The sequence below is a fragment of the Epinephelus moara genome, chromosome 21 (assembly GCF_006386435.1).
Source record: "Epinephelus moara isolate mb chromosome 21, YSFRI_EMoa_1.0, whole genome shotgun sequence".
In the NCBI taxonomy this organism is placed as follows: domain Eukaryota; kingdom Metazoa; phylum Chordata; class Actinopteri; order Perciformes; family Serranidae; genus Epinephelus; species Epinephelus moara.
Window position 1 is genome coordinate 20,169,469 of NC_065526.1, and position 20,173 is coordinate 20,189,641.

The 20,173-nt window shown below is 41.5% G+C and overlaps 2 protein-coding genes across 7 annotated transcripts; both read right to left on the reverse strand.

Moving 5' to 3' along the window:
• orc2 (origin recognition complex, subunit 2) lies at positions 1 to 7,296 on the reverse strand. The gene is made up of 16 exons (XM_050033557.1): positions 7,178 to 7,296; positions 6,854 to 6,928; positions 6,498 to 6,653; positions 5,181 to 5,267; positions 4,993 to 5,082; positions 4,868 to 4,899; positions 4,666 to 4,723; positions 4,212 to 4,513; positions 4,020 to 4,129; positions 3,798 to 3,930; positions 3,528 to 3,624; positions 3,304 to 3,450; positions 3,048 to 3,219; positions 668 to 729; positions 452 to 570; positions 1 to 350 (listed from the first exon to the last, which is right to left on the reverse strand). The coding sequence occupies exons 1-16, from the start codon at positions 7,224 to 7,226 to the stop codon at positions 267 to 269; spliced, it is 1,773 nt and encodes a 590-aa protein (XP_049889514.1). The 5' UTR covers positions 7,227 to 7,296; the 3' UTR covers positions 1 to 266.
• A 1,613-nt stretch (positions 7,297 to 8,909) lies between these two features.
• Positions 8,910 to 19,278, reverse strand: zgc:162816 (uncharacterized protein LOC571260 homolog). Of its 6 annotated transcripts, none has more exons than XM_050075102.1 (11): positions 19,205 to 19,221; positions 17,784 to 17,869; positions 16,655 to 16,810; positions 16,401 to 16,530; positions 13,878 to 14,028; positions 13,618 to 13,798; positions 11,946 to 12,064; positions 10,345 to 10,471; positions 9,538 to 9,600; positions 9,348 to 9,453; positions 8,910 to 9,254 (listed from the first exon to the last, which is right to left on the reverse strand). In XM_050075102.1, exons 2-11 carry the CDS (start codon positions 17,867 to 17,869, stop codon positions 9,165 to 9,167), a joined length of 1,209 nt encoding a protein of 402 aa, XP_049931059.1. In that variant the 5' UTR covers positions 19,205 to 19,221; the 3' UTR covers positions 8,910 to 9,164. The 6 variants fall into 6 exon arrangements, with proteins under 6 accessions (XP_049931059.1, XP_049931058.1, XP_049931063.1 ...); XM_050075101.1 differs by lacking the exon at positions 19,205 to 19,221 and adding an exon at positions 18,695 to 18,764; XM_050075106.1 differs by lacking the exon at positions 17,784 to 17,869 and having other exon boundaries at positions 19,205 to 19,278.
• Positions 19,279 to 20,173: the final 895 nt, after the last annotated feature.

Here is a 20,173-nt window from a genome sequence, read left to right on the forward strand (position 1 = left end):
TTAGCTCTTGAAGTGTTGATTTTAATTATACAGATGTTGGCTGAAAAGGTGATTACATCAAAACACAAGACGTGAATGTCACATTGCTACAATGAGGCATGTCTGACTAATTTAATCCATGATTTTAAACTGTGCAGAGCCTGTAAGCTGGGCTCATGTCTTTATCTTGATCAGATGTAACAGGGACTTTATGTCAGTGACAGATTCAACCAAACTATTTGTTGGTTAAGTCAGTGGATGAACTATAAATCTAAAGCCTTCTCTTCTCAGTCACCCTCTTCGTTCTCCAGGAAATCCATCAGTGTGCTGGCGTCCACTGCAACGATTAAGCACTCCACTCCATCTGCACCCTGGAGAATAGTGGGAAGAAAAGTAGGTGAGACAGTCGAGGCTGCGGAGAGTTTCATCACTGAATTAGAGTTAGGAATTCTAAAGTGAAACAGGACTCCACCTTGCGCGTCCGTATCAGTTTGTGGTCTCTGAACTCAGTCAGCTGAGTCCTCAATGTGAGGTCAGAGTTCACCAAGAACGCCTCTCGACAACGCTGGTAGAAATCTTGGAATGACAATCCTGCACACAGTGATGGGAACAAATTATACTCACAAAGCAACACACACATTTTAGGGATGAAATCTGGACAGCAATTTGAAGGTTTGTGTGTGCACACCTGTGTATGAAGGGTTGTCTTTGTTTTCCAGCTGGAATTTCACCAAAAGTTTGAAAATTCCTCTGCAAAAAGAAAACAGCAGAGAGCCATGAAGAATTCAAACAATTCATTAATCATTTAAAGGTCGACTCCATTTGTGTCAGTGTATTCCCTACAGTAGATGTCGGTTGGCTTTTCCAACAGGGAACTAAAGCCGTTACTTCGCTCTCTTTAAAGTCACCAGACTACTTTGACAAAAACAGTAATTTTACTTAGAACATGAGTTGCTGGTCTACCGCTACCTTGATTTGTTAGTTATCTCTGCCAGGTGTAAGCCTAAAGGGGATATTGTGAAGAGTGTGTGTATCTGTCTGCCCGCAACTTATCTTGCAAACTACTAGACCTATCAGCCTCATATTTTGTGTGCACATGTATGACTGTATGGTCAAGAACATCTTGTGGTTGTGGTGATTTCGGAATTTTAGAAAAACCTGTCGTGACTGTTTTTTAATGTCAAAAGCCCTTTTTAGATAGGAGTTGTGCATATTTGCAGGAAAGCCCAGTCAGTCTTTTTTCAGCACTGGCAGTATAAAAACAAAATCGGGTAGTGTGGCAAAATGCCACCTACCTACTTTTGTTTATACATAATGCGCCTTTTTCGGGGCAATGGGGGGCGTGAGCAAGTAACAAAACCTGTAGCTCAGCGTGTGACGTAAACAGTGACGTGGGAGGGAAGTCGCGGCTAGTCAGGTGGCGATTCTCTCGTAAATTGGCCTGTTCTTTACCTTCCCAGTCATTTGACGATTAATGGCCTCTTCGTTTGCGAGGGCAAGGAGGGCGCGCAATTCCTTGTCTCCCCAGTTGCTCATCTTTACAGTGTCTGTCAGGTTTGCGTTTCCCTCGTGCTACTAGCTGATTGCTAACTCCTGCTATCAGCTGTCTCCTGTTAGTCCCACAAGTCTTCAACAGCCCCTCACGTTGCAGAAGGCCGCCTCGGTCTGTTTAAACTAAAAGGTTCCGCCAATATGACTACCCTAGGAGGCGGAAAGTTGGGCACCTCAGATCAAATCGCCATTCCGCCTCTGTGTGTATAAAAGCTCGCAGCTTGCTGGCAAAACGGCCCAACATTCGTGGAAAATCTGGCAGTGTAAAAGGGGCTATTGACTGCTGACTCCTTTCTCCTCCTAGTCAGTTGGCAGGGGCTGCAAGTTTTCTGAAATTCGTCTTGGCTAAAACAAGATTAATCGCCTGGTGCAGGACACTTTTTAGACTTTTTCGAGGCTTGAAAACGGACAACCATGGAAAGGTGTGGTCTTATTTTGAACTAGAGCATCAGCACATAAATTTCATACCAGATATGTTACATCCCACTATAGTTAGGCAGAATATGAGATAAATTAGTCCCCAATTTTTTATTATCATCTCTGCCATCTTGCGCTGCATTACGGCTGTCGTTGCTGCGACCCAGCTTTGTTCTGTCTGCTGCATGGTGTCATACCACACCAGGAGTGTTTTGCCTGCATGATTTTGTAGACTTAGAGATTTTGTTGATTTGGTCATTTTTCCTTGATACTGGTGCTTCTACCACAGGTAAGTAAGTAGGCTACATGGTTAAATACTTTGTTTTTTGTCTATTTTAATAGTGTTTATTGTTGTTATTTCTTTCTTTGTTGTGCTGTAGCCTACAGACAAAGTTAATACTGTTTAAAATCCAGTTATGAACAACATGGATCAAAGACAAAAACACATTCATCCCATAGTTCCATTGTATTTATATTTCACATACAGTGCCTGTTAGGAAAACTTGATGGATGCTTTTGAAACGCGCTGCGCTGGGTCTGCAGGAATTAACAGAACTGTCAAGAGTGGCCCCAATCTGGGCTGCTTGGCCGAGATCTGCACTCTACTGGGTGCACTTTTCTAGTTTGTTTGTGTTATTGTGTGACTTTCAGATCCGAACTAATGCAGCGTCCACAGCAGTACACTGGTGAGTGCTCATGCCGTGATGCTTCTCCAAACTGGGAGAGTGCTGACCGCCGTTACTTAAGAGGAATAAGGCTTATTTTTGAAGACTGATAACACACAACTCTAAAAGAAGGCTTAGTTAAGTCGCAAAATGGATCACTACCCGGGTTAAGGGGGTTTGTATGTAGCAATGTCATCATACAGACACTGACATCAGGTCACACAGGAAAACATTGTTAGAGGAGTTTGGGAAAACAGCATTTTGACGCTAAAACATACAACCAAAATAAGAATTTTCAGATTTTAATACATAAGGATAACTGCTGGGAAGCTACAGAATGATGTAAAAACCTAAAAAATACAAAAAATAATGGAGGCGCCCTTTAACAACTCTGACAGTTAGTTACATCAAGGTGTGTGTATGTGTGTGTGGTACCTTGCATTGGGCGTCAAGCTGCGTAGCACGTGTGTAAGGGAGGACAGAGCGAGAGCGCCAGTCTGCTGCACCAGGAGCGAGTTTTCATACGACGTTTCCTCTGCGTAGTGCTTGAAGGTCACACACTCCCACCACAGCCAGTTAAACTGGCTCTGCTTAAACTGGTCCCACACTGGAGACACACAAGAAATATTCAGCTGTGAGAATACATTTCAGTGTAATAACCACAGCAGCACACACACTTAGAAACACCCACCCAGAGGAGCGTTGATGTGGTCTAAAGAAGCCACCAAGTGCAGGTTGGGCAGGGCTGCCAGCTGCCCCAGTGCACTCTGGGTCTTCTCTCCTCGCAGCATCAGGCCGTCAATGTTATGGATTAGCAGGTACACATGGAGATCTGGGCCTGCGAGGACATGCTTCAGTTGTAAAACAGAATTCAATGACAGGCAGAGAACAGAAACGACCGACTGACACACTCACTGTCTTTAAGGGTCTGAGTGATGAACTGGATCTGGTCTGAGGGGGTGCGGAAACTTCCCTGGTGCTCCAGAACCTCACATGTCAGAGCATTTAAGATCTGCAATGAAAGCAAAGTATGATGAGTATTAGGCTTGGACGATATCTAGTTTCATACCTTCCTGGTATTTCAGCGGGGCATGTGGTATATGACTGTATTGTGTGTGGTGTTAAATCTAAGTTGTAACCAACAAAGCTTTTTTATGTTGTAGAGATTCTTCTGTGCATACTGACTGATTTCAGAGTGATGGAGGGGAAGAACCCGTTGACCACAAGGTGGACTTCCTGAGCCAACTGAGACACACGGAAATCCTCCAGCAGAGATTTTTTGCTTCCCAAACCATAGACCAGCACGCTGAATCCCAACCTACACAAAACAAACACAGACTCACTTTCCGTCTCTCAAACATCACAAAAGAAAAGACACGATGTAAAGAAAGTGCGAACCACACTCACTGTAACTGTAACATCCATTTGCTAAAGTGCTTTCTGTGTCTGTTGTAGAGCTGCTGGATCTCTTTTGAGAAGCAGGAAGGTTTTCCTTCTAGGAGCTGGACCAACGTCTCCTACAAACACAAAATAAGGATTCAGTTACACGGAAACGCAGCTCATTAAATACATTTATAACGCTGGCTGTTATATACTGACCCTGTCAAGTTTAGGGGTGTGTAAACGCTCCAGGGTGCGGTCTGATGTCAAGACCTTTGAGCTGCCATGGGCTTCAAAGTACTCCTCGATCATACTGGGGGCTTCAGACGTGGTCTTGCTTTTCTTGGCGGGAGTCTTGTACAGAGCTGCAGATAAACCTTTACTGGGCGTTCTTGGAGTCTTTGAGTTCTCCTTTTCCTCTTTCTTTACTTTCTGCTCTTCCTCCATCCCATCTTCATCCTCCTCTTCCCCAGAGTCAGAGGGCGACAGCTCGCTATCGCTGTCCGACCTCATGCTGGGAGCTGAAAGCATCAAACAGCTCAGCTAAAGTCGGACTTTTTATATCTTAAAGGAATGTTTCAGCCACAAAATGACCATTTGTTAGAGATTATCGTTCAACACAATATTGGTTGGCCACCATCTATTTTAATTGTAACATATGTATAACACTCACTTGTTATTCTCTTCCTGAGTCTGTGGGGTGTTGTGGAGACAAACTGAACCTTCTTGCTCTGTCACAAAGAAAATAGAGGTTAACTCTAAAATAACAACATGTTTGACACTGCAGCTTAAAGAAAAATGGCGACATCATTATAAAAGCTTGTAGGATCTGACGTGTAAATGAGAAGTAAGCAAAAAATCCCTTCAGGTCTCACCCTCTGTGGTGTCCTGCTTTCACCTCTGTGGTCTAGTCAGAGAGACAAACAACAGACTTAGTTGTATGTAAATGTACAGGATGGATAGACATGTAAAAGATAAACAGACAGTGTGCTGCACTCACTGCGTCCTGTTCGGGTGGGAGTCGAGGGTTCAGTGCTGGGGGCCGTGCTGAAGGTCACGCTTTTCCCGGGAGTCCGAGCCAACTCACTTGCTGTTTGCAACAACACAAAAACAAAACCAAGTTAAGCATCGTCTGATAAATGCAGCTGACGTCAAGAATGTATGACAGAAGAGATGGGAGGCTCTCACCAGTCTGGGCCATGCTGTGTCCACGTTTGGCTTTCTGAAAGGTGAAAATGGAGGATCCGGCCATTCTGTACATTCCCTCCTCATCCTCTGTAAAACCAAGAAAATTATGTAACTCAGATGTAACCAGGGACTCCACGAAAACGGATTCTTAATGACTTAATGTTACTCCTTTTTCTTTAGTACCGCAGATACCAGGTGGAAGGGTTGGGCTGGTCTGTAGCCTGCAGACTGATTCTAAATAACCCTCGGCTCATCTTTCAAAAATATACTATATGATTAACACAATATTTTGGTTAATGAAGCAAGATCACTTAGCATTTTTGTCAGTCACTCCACGATGGCAAGATTATCATGCAGTTTGTAGACATACGCCAAATAGGACCAACACACGGTAAACAAGCAAATGATAATAACCTAAGACCATATATTTCCTGCTTGGTAGCAGACATGGCCACAGCAAAGAAGCGTAAAGTCAAGAGCAATAGCCGCCGCTCTCAGGAGCTGTGTAAAGTTGAATACTTTTTCACTTAAAGATGAAATGGTTGCGTTTATATTTGTATGTGATTTGTTTTTTTTTTTTAATAACACACATGGATGCAAAAAGCAGCTGGCCACCAGTCATTGGCACATTATCTGATCTGGACCCCATTCAAAATAGTTTGGACACACCTGGACGATACAGTCGATGCAATATTACGTGAAATAAAAGACTCAACATTAATGCTTGCCCACGGCAAGTAACTCTGTGTTCAGGCAAATGTAACTTAAAAGCCTTGTGCAGGTTTCTATTAAGACAAGTAAAAAATAACCCCCGATGTCTAATGTAACGTTTTCTGAAAAATAACCTGCTGTATCACTGTAACTAAGTTTTTACCCTAGCCTTACCCTAAGCCTAACAAATCCCACTCCTCTTGCCTAAACCTAATCAATCCAACCAACGAAAGCAACGAGTAGTTACCAATCATAGGGAGAGTAGAGTGGGTCATTGCTTTGCTATCCTAGGATTTGTAAATCTGCTAAATAAGTGTTCTAGTCTGCTGTTAAATGCCAAATGATGAAGAAGAACATCTAACAGCACGGAAGAACAGCAACACATGAAAGACAGTCACAAGTGCAGCTGCAGCGACAGCTCCACACTGATAAATCGTGAAAATACGATATATTTTAATATACTGCATACAAACTAAGTCTACTCTCGTTGATGCAAATGGAGTGAACAAAGTCATCATTTAGCAGCAGGCTGAATAAAGTTCAATAAAAACACCCTTACAACACAAAGAGAGGTGGAAAAACCCTGACAGGTAGACCTTCACTCACCTTCTGCGTTGTCTGCTCCCAGAGCTTGGACGTAGTTCTGCTCATCAAGGACTCCATTTTCATCCCCATTATGTTCTGCATCCTCTCTGGCCCGTCGTCCAGCTGGGCCCTTAAACTTTACCATCTTCTGAACGGCCCCACTGCTGCTCTGCACACCTTAATATTCATACACAGACAGACAGAGCAGTCAGCAGTGGTGGAGGAAATACTCTGGTCCTTTACTTCAGTTAAAGTATTAATACCACACAGTGAAAACACTCCAGTATGTGTAAAAGTCCCACTTAGTGATAGTTAGCCACCTGCAAACAACATAAACTATGTAAGCAGGAGGGGTGAAGTGAGTGTGTGGCTCTTACCCTCCTGTTTGTCCACGATGTGCTCCAGAGCATCTCCATCACCGATGAACTTCACCTCCAACACACTCATCATCACTGCAGGGAAACACAACAGACAGTGTGACAGCAGCTAGCTTAAAGCTAACGACTCAGCAGTGCCTTAAACACAAACACACTTAGCTTCTATAACCTTTACTGCTTTTAATGTAACGTTAGTTCTTCTCTGTCAGTCAGTGTGCTGTACGTTACATTAGTCTCTCCGTGGACTGCGGCAGCTCCCTGAACGTCTCACAGTAAAGTGTAACAGTAACGTTAGCTAACCGGGTCTAAACGACGGTAACTTACCGGATAATGAGTCCGTATCGTCCGAGAAAAACGTAAACAAATCTTTCATAAACTGAGAACCACACTGTGTGCTGGTATGACAACTTTCCGCGCCATCCTGCTGAAGTTTTTAAACCACGTGACAAGTAAAAGGTCACACGGTGGCCAATCAGAGCGTTAGCTTCCGTGAAAACAACATTTCCCAAGATGCACTTCGCACGGTGCTTCACAACCGCAGTTCACTGGCTGCTGAGACTTCAGATTTATGATTTTAATCAATTATAACAGCGATAATGATGGTAATGAATGATAGCTAGTACAATAATAATAATACCATATAAGTGGCATTATACTTTACTGTTATTACTGAAATGTTAATCACAGTGACACCTATTTAAAAATGTGCCAGAAACGTTTGCAGACCTATTATTAAAAAAGAGAAAATAAGAAAAAGAAATTGAGAACATGGGTGGGCTATGAGACAATGGGCCCATGGGCACAAATATGCAAAAGGCCCCACCACCTCTACTACATTGGAGCAAGACACACAGACTTTGTGGTGGTTTGCCTCTTTGTGTTGTTTTTTTTGCATGTCTTTGTGGTTTTGTGTCTCTGTTTTGTAGTTTTGCATTTCTTTGTAGTCATTTTGTGTCTCTTTGAGTTAATTTTGTGTCTTTTTTTTCAAGAGTCTTTTTTGGGTCATTTTGTGTCTCTGAATTAATTATATGTCTTCTTTGGTCATTATGTGACTCTTTGCGGATATTTTGTGTCTCTTCACAGCTCCTTTGCATCTCTTTGAGGTCATTTTGAGTCTCTTCCTGGTTATGTTAATTTAAGTGACATTTGCAGGTGAAGACCAGAAGGGGCCCCTGGGCCTGTGACTGGTATGCCCATTCATTAATCCATCAATAGTTGGAAACAAAAAAGGAGGCATAATGTATTCACTTGAGGAAAAAACCCCAAACAGAACTATTCTTAAAAAAAAAAAAAAAAAAAAGAGAGAGAGAGATAAAAATCTTGTAATTTCTCGTTTTTCTGAAACAACAAAGGTGGACATTAAACCTTTCTCATAATTTTAAATTCATATTCTTGTTAATCCAGAAAATTTCTCATGAAATCTTTGCTCAGAATTCTAAGATAATAATATAATATTTTTTACTCCCTGACTGCACAAATGTACATCATGATGAACTCACAAGCAGCCATGGGCGGATTATGAGACAACAGGCATGATTAGGTAATTTGGGGTCTCTTTTTTGTGTGTCTCGTTGCGTTATTTGTTGTTATTTTGTGACTCTTTGCAGTTACTTTGCATCTCTTTGTGGTAATGTTGTTTGTTTTGTGTCTCTTTGAAGTAATCTTTATGCCATTTTTGGTCATTTCGAGTCTCCTTCGGGTCATTTCATATTAATTTGAGTGACATTTTGCAGGTGAAAACCAGGGGGACCCCTTGACACTTTGGGCCCCTGAGCCTGTGCCTGATAGGCCCGTTCAGTAATCAATGCATGCCAGTAGCTGTTGTTCTGCAGTTCAAACTGTGGGCAAAGCCTCTCCCACATTTTCAATAATTACATTTAGTGACTGAATATTGCATACAAAACTAAATAAAATATATTTAAAACATTCATGAATACTTCTTTAAGAGCAAGGTTCAAAGAAGCATGTCTGGCTACATTCAATTGTGTATGGACAGTCTCCTGCTGTCTTGGTCTAACTGACACTGACATACTGACTCATTATAAAGACACTGATGTAAGAAAGAAAGAAAGATTTATTTATTTAATCATTTAAAAGCAGACAGATGTGTTTTTTCCCTTATTTCCCCCATGTTGCTTCAGATAAAAAACAAACTGGGGAGTAAGTGTACAAAAAGTAGATAATCCGTGATTATGGAATAGCTCTACATTTATACTTTGAAATGAACTACAGGTGGCAGGAGTAGCTCCAGGAAGTTGTTCTTCAAGGGTTCATGTAGCTATCCTAACAAGGTGATGTATGATTGAGCTGTTCACCAGCCACGTGTTGGTGTCCACTTCCCCACCAGACGGCCCTCAGAGTGCACATAGTACACGGGATGCATCGCTGCACTTGCACACGACTGTAAAAATCAATAGATTTAGGGTCAAACAAGAGAGTGACACAATAAAACACACACAGCATTGAACTTCACTCCACACTGAACTGTACTCACATGGTAGGGGATCAGAGTGAGCAGAGAGCCCAGGGGGTATTTACTGTAGTCCAGCTGTCCCGACATGGGCTCCACTCTGCCGTGCTCCTGGGTCATAGACAACAACCTGGGGGGAAATATGTATTTCATTAGAACTTCAGTCACTCTCAAGTGTAGTACTGAGACTAGAGACAAGAGTAGGTAGCATTACTTTAGGTTTGGGTGTCCTTCAATCACAGCATATCCAGTGGGAAGTTTTCCAGCTCCATCTAGACTGAGAGCAGTCAGCAAAAACAGGTTTAAAGACAATATGGAAGCAATAGAAAGCTGCAATGGTGATATTAAAGTAGAATTACTGCCTCACAGTTGTTTTGTCATGATTAGCGCAAGAATTTTTGAGATGGCGGAAAAAAAACAAAACATGATGTCACAGTGACCTTGACTTTTGAACTTCGACCACTATATTCTAATCAGTTAATTTATTGTTTCAGTCCAAGAGGACGTTTGTACTGAATTTGAAGAAATTCCCACAAGGCATTCTTGAAATACTGCGTTCACAAAATGAAAAGAATGCAAGGTCACACTGACCTTGACCTTTTGACAACCAAAATCTAATCAGTTCATTGTTGAGTTTAAGTAGACGTTTGTGCCAAGTTTGAAAAACATCCCCTCAAGAAGTTCCTAAAATATTACTCTCATGAGAATGGGACAGTAAAACCTGAAAACATGATGCTTCAGCATAAAAATCAATAATGTAGTGGTGAATAAAACATGCGGTTAATGTATCTGCTCCAGTTGGTGAACATCACCAGTTGAAGGAACTGGGGAAATAAACTCTAGCTGAAGTGTGGGACTTTTACATATAAATGAATGTAACTCAGCGTTCTGTTGGAGGAGGATCTAAGTCAAAAAGACTTAAGGAGAGTGCATCATTAAGGATTATGTCATCGTAGAACGGTAAAGAGGTAAAGTTCATTCTGCAACCACAAAACAGGGCAAACAATAATGATGGAGGTACCTGATGCCAGTCCATCCACAGTCAATCAGGAGCTGGTTCCTGTGAGGACAGTGTCCGATGACTCTCGTCAAAACCCTTACAGCCACATCGTCCAGAGTGCATGAACCAATCACAGACTGCTGCACATCTAGTAGACAGGAAAAGAAAAAAAACAAACAAGAATGAGACAGATGAGGTTACATAGACCAGACCGTTGACCACCAAAATCTAATCAGTTCATTCTCGAGTCCAAGTGAATCTTTGTGCTAAATTTGAAGAAATTCCCACAAGGCGTTCTTGAGATATCACAAACTAATCAGATTATCGTTGATTCCAAATTGACATTTGTGCCAAATTTGAAAAATTTCCTTTAAGGTGTTCTTAAAGCCGCTACAAGGAACTTTTAACTGGATATGCAAAAGTCTCTCGTTTCTGCTGATGTCTGTGCGTGACCTACAACAGCAAATGAGACCATCGGTGTGAAGATAAGCTATTTCTATATAGTGTATATCCATACCTTTAGGAAACTGTGTCCGGGTCCGCCCCAGGTCGCTTCCAGGACGAAGCGATTTATGGCACTCAGACGGCACACGTCATCTTACCTAGCTGCTTACATTTAGTGACTCCTATAAATAGTCGCTATTCCTCCTCCTCGACCCGGCGTCCACGGGGAGTTAAAATAGCAGCAATCATCGGGTAAAAGTTCTGTGAAAGCACTGGACTCACCAACAGTCAGCCACGTCTCAGTCACAGAGAAAATCCAATCCTCGGGAAGTCAGGAAATCCTTCAGGATAAACGTTTTGTTCGCTAGCGATCTAGAATTTACCAGCCCAATCCTGGCAGGAGCCGGCGGGTCCACGGCGTTAGCTGTCCGGGGAGCCACACACAGAGGCCGCAGGTTGCGCAGATTCACCCCGCGCCAGCAGGGACGAGGAGAGCAGGGGCCGCGGGGCTGGAACCCCTCATCCGGGCCGACGACAGGTACCAGCCAGGCATCAACAGGGTCCAGTGAGTGCCGAGAAATAAAGAGGCGAGGCACCAAGGTGGAGCTGGGGCGCGGCAGAGGTGAGCTGGGATCCCCGATATGAGCGGGGGCAAAGTTTTCCCTTCTTGTTGTTTCATTCATCCCCAAAACAAACACATGCGCGAGCGAGGTAAGCGTCTTTACGACAATACGCACTAGAGCTCATGGGAAATGTAGGCTTCATTCCGGCAAAACACTACCGCTTTTGTCCACAGGGTCGCCAAAATCAACTCAAAATGAAAGTTCCTTGTAGGGGCTTTAAGATATCGTATTTTAGAGAATGAGACACACGGGGTCACAGTGACCTTGACCTTTGACCACCAAAAACCAATCAATTCATCGTTGAGTCCAAGTGGACACTTGTGTCAAATATGAAAAAATTCCCCTCAGGCGTTCCTGACATATCATGTTCACAAGAATGGGACGTACGGACGTACGAACAACCTGAAAACATAATGCCTCCGGCCGCAGATATCGCCGGCGCGGAGGCATAAAAAAAGTTTTGAGTCCTTTTTTTCAATATACTAATTTAAATTAAAAGACAGCATGACCAAACTGCTAACACTGATACAACTACAGCTACATCCGTACACACACCGTAGAAGCCGTAGTTTCCAGGATGCACCTCGCTGAGCCGCCCCATGTCTTTGACTGGGTGATTACAGGAAGGGGTGGAGCCAATGCTGGACTTACAGGTGATACCGACAGCCTTCAATCTGAAAACAAAACCAGAGAAGTTTACAGAAAGAACATATCAAGAAAGCATTTCATAAGACATAAATATAATGGATTATTTACTTGTAAGTGCACTAGGGCCTTAATGTGATGTAGTGGTAACTATCAGCAAGGTAACACAACTTAAATCTGCATTAATTTTATTTTTTGGCCACTTAGGGGCAGTGCAACAAGCTGCAAACACAACACTGAACTACTAATATGGCAAACATGTTAGCAAACAGTTCATTTACACATCCACCAACAAACATGATGCAACATTATCATTCAAGTCCAATATTCACTCTACTTTAAGCTCCAGTTTGTAGAGCCCCTCTGGGGTCACATGGTACAATTAGAATTACTGCCTCTTGGTTGTATGCCTCCGCAAACCAGACAAGTTTCTCTTACAGTTTACATCCATGTCAGTGAAAACATGGATAATTCACACACAGAAGATCTATACAATCGGCACAGTTTCAAGGTGGACACCCAAGATTAGTATGTGACCAAATGTCACCCCTTCTGTTCCTGAGATATGACTTTGAATAATGGCCAGATAAGTGTTTTTGCCAAAACTTATGTCACAGTGAAGGTGACCTTTGACCTTTCGGGTATAAAATGCCATCACTTCATCATCTTATCCTATTAGACATTTGTGTGAAATTGTGTCATAATTAACATATGAATTCTTGATTTATGGTCAAAAGATTGTTTTTTGAGGTCACAGTGACCTTGATCTTTGACCATCACAATCTCATCAGTTCATCTTTGAGTCCAAGTGAATGCTTGTGCCAAATTTGGAGAAAATCCCTCAAGGTGTTCTTGAGATATCTTGTTCATGAGAATGAGACAGATGGAAGTTCACAGTGACCTTGACCATGGACTACCACACACTAATCGATTTATTTCTTGAGTACAAGTGGATGTTTGTGCCAAATTTAAGGAAATTCCTTCAAGGCCTTCTTGAGATGTCACCGTCACGAGGATGAGAAGGATGCACGGTTGTAATGACTTTGACCCTTGATCACTAATTTCCAATCAGTTCGTCATTGAGTACAAGTGATGTTTGTGCAAAATTTTTAAATAAATTCATGGTCCTCTTGAGATATTGTGTTCTCGAGAATGAGACAGATGAGGTCACAGTGACCTTGACTTTTGACCTATGACCACCAAAATCTAATCCGTTCGTCGATGAGTCCCAGGTGATATTTGTGCCAAATTTAAGGAGATTAATGAAGGTGTTCTTGAGATATTGCGTTCTAGAGAGTGGGACCTGTGGACAGACAACTCAAAAACGTACTGCCTTTGGCTATCGCCAGCGCAAGCCAAAAAAAGAAACCTGATGTGTAAATCTGTGTGAGAGGGAAAAAATTGACTTCTTTTAAAAACTCAGGTAAAATGGTACAGGTAGGTCGAGAGTAAACCAAATGTAATTAATATTAAAAATGTGCCTCATGTGCCTGAGAAAACACTTAATGTATTTTAACCAATCTCTGTGGCAGGTTACATACGACATGACTGGCCTGTACTGGTCTTATATTTTTTTCCATACTTTTCCATGAACTGCAGAGTTAGGTCGGTGGTCTCCTGGGCGACGGCCTGTATCTGCTCCACTCCTCTGCAGTTATAGCTGTTCCCACAGTGAGCGTACACTCCTGTCAGTTCCACGCCCTCCGTCTTGGCGATGGCCTGAGCCAACCTGAGCGCCTCAGGGTCTGAGTGCAGGACACCAGCTATAGCAAAGAGCAAACAGAAGATCAGCAGGCTGTTGACTTCCGCAGCTCAGCAGCTGAAGATGAGTTGTGTGTTTACCTCTCCCGTTGCCACAGTCCAGTTTGAGCCAGACATGCCACAGCCGACCGTCTTTCAGTGGTCTCTTTTTGAGCTGATCCAGAGCGTCAGGATGATCCAGTAAAACTTGGAAGAGATCCAGCCGCTCTGACAGGGCTGCACAGCGCTCCACCTATAAACACACACACATATTCAGACATAAGCGAGTGTGATTCAAGTCAAAAAAGCAAAAAAAATTATGTCAGTATAATGTTTATTGCATTGTGATCACTTGATTCAGTCACACAAGAAATTAAGTAAGTAAAATACCAAAATCTATTTTAGTTTGTAATACAATTATATTTTAACATAATATATAGTATAACATACAATACTTAATTTATATTACACATGTACTACATACTAATTATCATATGGTCAATATAAAGGTTACAGTTAGTATGCAAGAAATCAATTTAACATTTAAAATTATGCAACTGTGACTTTAGAATTCACAAAAACAAAACAATTGTTATTTGATTTGTCATTAAATCTTTTGGGGTTTTTTAGATCTTCACAAAGCTGTTTCAGCACCACCTGCAGTTGTTTTAATGAAATGCAGCAGTGAGCAACTTCTCCATTACTTTTATGCAGAGGCGTTTTTCACAGCAGACATTTTGACTTGTCAGAGAAGGAAAACAGCAGGGAAAAATGTAAATAATAACATTAACGATGGCTCTGTTTAAAGTGAGCCAGCATGTGCAATTCCAGCTGGCTACCAACAACTTTAGTAGGGCTGCCCCCTAACAGACAATCACACGGTAGTTGGCAAGATTTAATTTTGCTTAGTCGCAGAAAAAAACAAAACAAAAAAAATGTGAAACTCTATTAGGAGCTGCACCTTGTCAAAATAAATCAAAACCTATATGACTGGACCATGTGGGAGTTTAATTTGAAAGGACAGACACAGGAAGTGGCCACGCTCAGCAGTCAGACAGGAGTCACGTTAATTTCCAGGGCTGGTACCTGCGGTTATTCCACAGGCTAGTTAATAACATGTCGGGCAGGAAATCCAAAGTGTGGGATCATTTTGAGAAGGTGAAGGACGAACCCAAGGTGATATGTAAACTCATCTTCATTGGTCGACTACAAACATGACGTATCATCTGAAACATGGAAGTAGCTACATGCCCATTAGCCCACAGCGTCATTAACAGGCGGCTCGCTCAGTGTGTGACGTGCACTTGTAGATAAAATATAGGCCTATATTAATGAAGGTTCATTAGTACGGTTTGTATTTCTCTGTAATGTAGCACAGTGTTAACAATGTTACTGATACTATTCTTTCTCACACCTTCAACTCAAACCGTTGTGTTGCCCCGCCCAAAATATATAATTTAACAGTTAAATTAGTATCGTAAACATGCGGGCGACTAGTCGACTAATGGCCCTAAATGATGACTATTGGTTGACTAGGAAAATTTTTAGTAGGGGGCAGCCCTAGATATTAGACGTTGATATTTGGTTGAATTTCAGTTGTGATGTCAGGTGACCAAATTCTCATGTCAGAATGTTAAGTGCCAACATCCATTTGACATTAAAAACTGGCAATAGTTGACGTTGATATATTGTTGGATTAAAGTTGTGCTGTTTAGTAACAAAAATCCACTGTCTTCCAAATGCCTCATGCCATCATCATCTTGACTGAGAGTAACAACATTTAGTCTTAAGGTATGAAGAATAACGTCAACGTCCACACATGGAATTGTAATGTCATTAGACATTTAAAATATCGTCAACCCGATTTTCATTCCAACCAAAATTCAATGTCTGTCTGATGTAAGAGTCCACCGTCTTTCTGATGTCATATCCTCCTTTTTCACCAAAATTAGCACATGTACGCAGTTTTTTTAAACACGAAAAACCAGCAAAAAATAGGCTATACTCCTAGCCTAGATCCCTTTCAGATTACCAGTAGACCACAGCTGCATACACGCCTCTGCATCAGATGAGCATGCCTTTCTGTTTTTTTCCCCTGGTGTGTCACATTCAATGTCACAGACGGGTTAGTAAGATTAGTTAGTCGCATTGATTACCGCTTCACTATCTTCTTCCCTGACGCCATGACCACGGTCAAAAAACTGCATTTCTCTGCCCATCTAAATATGGCCCTGTCTGTATGGAACTGCCACACAGTGTTCACAAGTGGTATTAAAGGAAAAAACAAACAAAAGCAAACACAAGGACAGCCTTCTCTAACAGCGGCTGTGTACAGTGGGAAACGGGCTATGACGTCTGGTGCCAGCTGAACTGAAACTGAAGACACTTAATAGAATTCAGCCATTTTTTTATTTTATCATTAAACACGTGCTTTTTATGTCCAGCTGTAAAAATGTCTTCTATGAAACAGGCCTCTTGCTTTATGGGACAACAGTGTATATTTACAGCACGCTCAAAAAAGTTGATTTCAGGATGCATACTGACTGTTTGAGTTAACTTAATTTTGTCATTTTCAATTATAACAACATACAGAACTGGTGTTTACAGTGTGTGAGTTGAAAGGACCTTATCAAAGGAAAGAGAGTACGCATAGAGGATGTCATCAAACCCGTGGTCGGCATAGAAACAGGCCTCTGCCAGCGTGGAAACCACGATGCACCTCCGTGATCCACCCGTCATTATGTCAGCGCACTCACTAGACATGAACACAGATACACAGACCTCATCAGTGTCTCAGACAGACTGAATAAATGTATTGTAGGAGTGTGTGTGTATGTGTGTGTGTGTGTGTGTGTGTGTGTGTGTGTGTGTGTTCATACAGGGTTTTGTGTGTCTTCATGTGTGGCCGGAGCTGGACCCCCAAATTCTGACAGCGTTCGATCATCCTCTGGGCATTTCTCTTCACTTTGTCCACATCCACCACCAGAGCAGGGGTACACAGGGTGGAGATGGCCTCTCCCTCCATACTGGCAGCACTGGGACAAACAAACACATACACACACACCCCAGTTACTTCTAATGCAATTAAATTCTTGTGCATGACTGGCTTCAGCCCACAAGCTCGTGACAATGACTCTATTCTTCTCATAACAAACATACAGTTAGTGGTGAAAGGGAGTAAGTACATGAACTCAAATACTGCACTTAAGTTAAAATTGACATAGTTGTACTTATTTGAGTATTCCCATTTTTTATTACTGTCCCAAATCCCTCACCAAAATGTTAACATTAAACAGCTTTACTCAGTGTTCTTACCGCTTTAAATCACCTGGTCTGTTTGTTCTGAGGAGGGAGAGACATCCTGCTAAAAAAAAAACCCCCACCTGAACGTCTGGGTCCGGTTGCACAAAACACCAAGTTAAGGTCCTAGTTAAGGTTTCCTCCAAATAAATCGGTTGCACAAAAACACCCTAAAGTCTTCTCCTTACGATTTCCTAATAATGTTCAATGAAGTATTTATGGTTTTCTTCTTGTCTTGGTTTCACACTTAAGGAATCCCTCAACAGCTGCACAAGAGGTTTTCTTGTCTTCTTTTCTTCTGCCATTTCTTCCACTATCTAACTATAAGCCAACTTTGTGAGATGATAACAGGCATCAGAAGTGTGAAAGTGTGAGTCCAAGCAAACAAACAATCTTTATGGAAACTTTAATTACTGTAAAATCTCTTTCAAGGCAGTAAATGAGTTAATGTCTTTCATTGACTAAGGAAACCTTTTAAGGGATTCTGTGCAACTATGTAAGTCGCTCAGCTAAGGAGAAATTAAGCCTTAAGATGTCATACTTCAGGAGAAAACTTAAGGTGTTAATTAATTAAATTATCAGAGAGAAAAGATGAGCACAGAATTGCCTGTGCTAGGTAAGCAAGGTAAACAGCAGGTCTCTGACATGCCAAACAGCTTTGTAGAAATGCTGAGTTGTAACCTGAAACTGCTTTATTCAGTGTTTTACCGGTTTAAATCACCAGGTCCGTTTGTTTTGGAGAGGAAGAGACCTCTGCAGATAATTCGGCTCCCAGTTAAAAACCTCCTGAACATCTGGATCAGAAATACAATGAGCATTTTCAGTTTTCATCAGAGGAAAAGAGGGTGAGCACAGATTTATAAGCAGCCTGTCTCCGACAAGCCAAACCTCGCAGAAAAGACACTAAATTATAACATGAAACTGCTTTAATCTGTGTTTTTACGGTTTAAATCAACAGGTCCGTTTACTTTGAGGAGGAAGAGACATTTGTGGATAATTCGGCTCACAGTAAAAACCTCCTGAACACTGAACAGTGAAGAAATCCTAACCGGGAGACGTTTCAGCTGGTTGCAATTTGCAGTCCTCACCACTGGATTCAACCTAAAAGTCCCCCTAAAACCTAGACGCTGGACCTTAACGCCAGGGCCACACTGCCTGCGAAGCGCAGCGCACCGAAATTCTCGCGCGCGCCGGAGAACCTCCGTTCACATCAGACGCGCATTTCTCCACGCCGTCGACAAGCGATTCTGCTCCCAGCTGTTATTTTTCACTGCCTGGCTTGACACATTCGCTCGCGGCTCGCGCAGAAAATAGACCAGACGCCGAACTGATCGCTGCAAATCGTGAGCCTGCCGCGGAGCTTCCCGGCGCGGCGCGGCCAGTTTGGACGACACAGTCGGTTAACATGGGCGCCGAAAGGAAACTGCCTTCTCTTCTCGGCGCTTCGAGGCTATTCGCGGCCCTTCCGCGGGCGGTGTGGCCCTGGCGTATGGTATACTCAGACAACGGTTAGCGCCCACGAATAACGTTGCGTATTTGAGGTAAAGTCACCGTGGTTAGGTTTAGGGAAACAAACGTGGTGACGGTGTAAGTTACCTTAAAACGTCTAAAACACTCACTCGGTTTCGGACACCCGTGTCCCGAGGAGAGTCCCGTGAAGACCACCTAGCGCCCCGACCCGCGTCCTTAAAGGACCGCTTGTTTGCTCCCGTCAGAGCCTTGGTCACGTGACCGCACCCTCCCAAAGACGTGGGTTCTGCACACAGTCAATGTAATATGTAGGAACATTGGTGCATTACTTTGTGTAATAAAAGGTATGAACAGTGCATGAGACCAGCCTGCATCAGCACATACCTGCACTTCTTCCCAACCCCTTTTGCAATGCCTCGTGTTTATGTATCTACTGTACAGACTTTGAACTTTGAACTACACACCAAAATGGTTTTTGGGTTATTACATAGCCCTCATTTTCCCACTGAATACATGTTTAAAAAGGTTTATAAAGCTCTATATTATTATTATTTTTATTATTATTTTAGCAACAGCCATTGTTAACTCTTCGACATATCTAACAAATATTAAAACTAGACAATGCATGGAAGTTGCATTAATCATTATAGATGACTTACCGTTAGGCAGTGATTCTACTTTCTCTCCGACATGTGATAATGTTGTGGTCACGTCACTTACGGTGTCCTGGAGTGGTCAAACCTCCTGACCGGATTGAGTCATTCACTGATACAAAGCAGCTTGGGAGAAATTCTTTATGAATAATATATTAAATAGATTTACTTAAAAAAAATATTGCATCCAGTATTTTCAACAAAAGAGACAATATAAAGATTTAGACTTCATATTGAAAATTATTTTATTTTCTGTGAAGGACGAGAATAATTTGTGATTTGTTTTATCACTGTATGTATGCCAGAATATTTTAGGTGGATATTAAGCATAATTTAAGAAACTAAAGTGACTAAACTCCAGTGATACTGGATTTGTACCACTTTTTCAATTTATATATATATATATATAGAGAGATATATATATATATATACATACATATAATATACTTTTGTTTTTTCTTCAATAAATAAAATCACAAAAAAATAAAATAAAAATATTAATAGAAAAAGCACCAGTTTGATTATATGGAGGCCCATTCGTGATTAAAAAAAAAAAAAATCACTTAGTATCTAAAAAATAATGCCTTAGTATCTGTTGTCAATATCTTTGAGATATTAAATAAATTAAATAAATATTTTGAGAAAGTTTCTTATGGGTTTTGAGATACTAGTGATTATTTTTGAGATACTAGGTCATTATTATGAGATAAATAAGTCATTATCTTTGAGATACTAGTGATATCATGTCATTATTATGAGATAAATACATCATTATTTTGCTAAACAGTCATTATTTTGAGATATTATGTTAGTATTTTGTGATACCAACTCATTACTTTGAAATACTAAGTCATTATTTTGAGATAAGTCATTATTTTTGCAAATGTAAGTTATCGTCTTAAAATACTAGCTCATTTCTTATTCTAAAAACTAAAAATTTTTTTTATAACATTGGTGGCAGAAATGGGCTTCCAT

What these genes read in the sequence shown, in the direction of transcription:
- orc2 (XM_050033557.1), bottom strand. Translation starts at nt 7,226, where the DNA reads ATGAAAGATTTGTTTACGTTTTTCTCGGACGATACGGACTCATTATCC. An exon ending in CACTCAGACCCTTAAAGACA is followed by an intron (nt 3,451 to 3,527) that starts GTGAGTGTGTCA and finishes ATGTCCTCGCAG; the next exon opens with GCCCAGATCTCCATGTGTAC. An exon ending in AGCTTGACGCCCAATGCAAG is followed by an intron (nt 730 to 3,047) that starts GTACCACACACA and finishes TTCTTTTTGCAG; the next exon opens with AGGAATTTTCAAACTTTTGG.
- zgc:162816 (XM_050075102.1), bottom strand. Translation starts at nt 17,869, where the DNA reads ATGTTCAGGAGGTTTTTAACTGGGAGCCGAATTATCTGCAGAGGTCTC. An exon ending in ATGAAGACACACAAAACCCT is followed by an intron (nt 16,531 to 16,654) that starts GTATGAACACAC and finishes GTTCATGTCTAG; the next exon opens with TGAGTGCGCTGACATAATGA. An exon ending in TGTGGATGGACTGGCATCAG is followed by an intron (nt 9,601 to 10,344) that starts GTACCTCCATCA and finishes GACTGCTCTCAG; the next exon opens with TCTAGATGGAGCTGGAAAAC.